We start from the raw sequence: 3,360 nt of genomic DNA on the forward strand, positions 1-3,360 counted from the left end.
TAAATTGTGATAATCGTAATTAATAATCGCAATTACAATTTCAAGGGAATAATCGACAATTATGATTTTTGTCATAATCGTGCAGCCCTATGTGGAAGGCGTAGGACCAAGAAATGTTCGTCCAATCAAAACAAGCGTTTTAATATGCTTTCCTACCTGCCTGTGAACGTATGTATTAGCATACCTCTGCGCACACGGTTCGCGCAGACAGGATACGTCATCAGCGCGTTTACGCACACTGTGCAGACAGAGCGAGAATGGCAGATAAACATCAACAACCCAAACTTCCTTCCTGGTTTTGTAGTACTTTTACTAACTGTACTATAAAGTTTTCTCACTGGTGAATGACACATGATGTATGGCCGATGATATTTTTGATATCTAGAGAGCATAGTGTCTGATATAATGCATATATATATATATATATATATATATATATATTAGTACAGTTTATTGACTTAAGATGACATGAACCCTTGTTTCACAGAATATTTAGAAAAACAGTTTGACAACAGAACTTGTATATTATCATGTCGTTATAGTGTATGTCTTGTCTTAAACTTCTTTAACTTTATAACTTAAACTGTGTGTTTGTGAGAGCTCTGTGTTGCACTGAAAATGAATTGAATGTGACTTGAACCTTATGTTTGTTGATCTCTGTGCTCGGGGGGTCCGCTGAATGAGTTTTTGCATGCCAGTGTGACGGGAACCTAAAGTGACACAGAAACAGCTCCCCTTTATCGGATACTCCCACTGCACCAGGCTCTCCAGGAGACCCCTGCACTCCAGACATGAAGCATGCGTTCTGTAGGGATTTGCAGGAGAGAGATTCCAATTAGGGAAAATGCGTCAAGATATTACTTCCAGGTCATGGAGTCCTTTGCTGCGACCAGCTATAAAAAGTCTTGTGCTGGATTCACACTGTATTTTGCTTGTGAAACTTACAGTTTTGTCAATCCATGATGCACTTTTTGCTGTTTTCATACACTGCCACTCAATAGTTTGTGGTCCGTAAGAGTTTTTGAAAGAAATTAATATTTTAATTCAGCAAAGATGCATTAAATTAATCAAAAGTGACAGTAAAGATATTTATAATATTTATAAAAGATTTCTGTTTCAAATAAATGCTGTTCTTTTGAACTTTCTATTAGAGCCCGACCGATATGGGTTTTTTAATAATGGAGGCAGGGCAGTAAAGTTGAAGTTTATTCAATCCAGTTCCATTCAACTTTATTCCGTTTAAGTTTATTTCACTTCGGAACATTCATTCACGGATTTGCGCTACTGTCTTCACACACAGACGAAACTTACTAGAGAAGTGTGACATAATATACCTCTGTAAATAAATACAATATAAATTCACATCTCGCGCACTTTAATGCCCTTTGAATGTAACGTGTACGTTCCCTTGGAACTGTGCGTCAGATGTCATGTCACTTAATGTTAAAACTGCTGCTGCGCTTGAATGCTGCTGCCTGAACAAGAGACCTCCTTACTGAAGTGAAAGTGTTGACTGGAAAAGTACTGTATTTTTGATCAAATAAATGTGGCATAAGCAAGTTCTTTCAAAAACAAAAATCATGTTGACCCCAATATTGTAAAAAAAAATATTTATACATTTAATTTCAGCACATTTTTGTACATTAAACAATGTTGTTAAATTGCTATCATTAAATCATGTATCTGCATTCTAACAACTGCTGTACTTTTTATATATCCACATCATCGACTATTGAAAAAAGCATCAGCCACTTTGGTCAACCATATATCCATATTTCACATTAAAGATTTTGGTTACATATTTTGGAGCTAGTTTATTAAAATAAATTCTTAGAAAACTTTTCTGCCTTGTTTGTGTCAGTCCTGATAGAGTTGACATTTTAATCTTGTTCCTCAGCCTTTTAAAAAGGCATAAATACCTGGAAAAATCCATAAAACTGAAGATAATGTGTCCTTTGTATCCTTTTCCTGATCCTATTTTTGGTCTATTCTACTACCTAGTAGAAATCATAAAGTGCATTTTCTGCTTGAAGTTTTGTAGCTTTTAGTCTGTTGAGTGTGTAATCAATATACTAGCTAACTAAAGTTAATTTTAGCAGATATACGCATATAAAAAAAGACCAGAAATATTGATGACTCACCTTGAAAAAATTTAATTACAAATATCACCTACTTTTGATGTCATGATGTAACATAACTACATTCTGTAAGGCCTGTTAGCTGTTTAAAAGTAAATGTATTATGCAGTGTTTTTTTTCTTTTTCTTTGTGTTTTCTGTGAGCAGAAGTTTATTGAATTTGAAGATTCCCAAGAGCAAGAGAAGAAGGACTTGCAGAACCATCTGGAAAGCCTGGCATCACATTCTCGTCAGCTGGAGCTGAAGATCAAGAACTATGCTGACCAGAGTGAGAATCACCTGCTTTATATTCCCTCTTCTCATTCAATCTGACACTTCCATGATCTGACCATTTTTTTTAAACCTTCATACATATGACTTCTACATGTTATATGTCCATGCATCTGCTCTAAATGTCCTTCTGTTTTAGTATAATAGCTATAGTCCATAGTTCTGTACACTTTAGCTGTTATGTGAAGTATTGGTTAAGTGTTCTTCACTCATGGCTCATAATAGAGTACTGTCCCATCATTCAATCTGCTCTCTCTCTCCTCAAACCATTACTGACCCTATTAATGGATCATTGATAATGAACAGTGGCCAATTTGCACAGCAAAGATTTGACAATTTCTTTCGCTTCAACGTATAGCTGTTTGATTCCTCATGGCTGAGTCATTATTGCGCAGATTGCCACTAAAGTGAAGTAGTTGGGTGTTAGTTATCTAACATTAATGTGATTTGCAAGGGCTGTTTGCTGTTAATTTGCGTCAGCATTCAACAGATTCATTTGCCGTATTGTTTTCTGTCCAAATTTTACTAGTATAACCAAAGTCCCTTTAAAGGTGACCTATTATGCCCCTTTTTACAAGATGTTAAATAAGTCTCTGATGTCCCCAGAGTGTGTATGTGAAGTTTTAGTTTCAGCGGCTCAGATTTCGGGAGTAAAGGGAGCGAGCTATGTGGATTAATACATCCAGCAACAGAACACCTAAAACGCTTAGGAGACATTCTCGTCAGTGCAGCAATGGCGGACTGTGTACAACTTGCTGTGAACTCGCTCAGGGCGGTTCTATGTTAAAACGGCAGTGTCTGTCAGAGTTTTAGCTCAAAATACCCTACAGATAATTTTTTTATAGCTTGTTGAAATTGCCATTTCATTTTGTATGAGCCAAAAAGCGCTGTTTTTTCGAACCGGTGTCGTGCCGAATTCTGCACCCTGCCAGATTATTTATGAATTACACAGA

General features: G+C 36.3%; 1 protein-coding gene across 1 annotated transcript in view; it reads left to right on the forward strand.

Annotated features, from left to right (window-relative positions):
• Positions 1-3,360, forward strand: part of spag9a (sperm associated antigen 9a) — a 48,286-nt gene that overhangs the window by 3,234 nt on the left and 41,692 nt on the right. Inside the window, exon 2 of the mRNA XM_016539083.1 lies at positions 2,285-2,405. Coding sequence (XP_016394569.1) covers positions 2,285-2,405 — 121 coding nt within the window. The remainder of the gene's footprint in view (positions 1-2,284; positions 2,406-3,360) is intronic.

The sequence above is a fragment of the Sinocyclocheilus rhinocerous genome, unplaced genomic scaffold (genome assembly GCF_001515625.1).
Source record: "Sinocyclocheilus rhinocerous isolate Xijiao unplaced genomic scaffold, SAMN03320098_v1.1 scaffold463, whole genome shotgun sequence".
NCBI classification, from domain to species: domain Eukaryota; kingdom Metazoa; phylum Chordata; class Actinopteri; order Cypriniformes; family Cyprinidae; genus Sinocyclocheilus; species Sinocyclocheilus rhinocerous.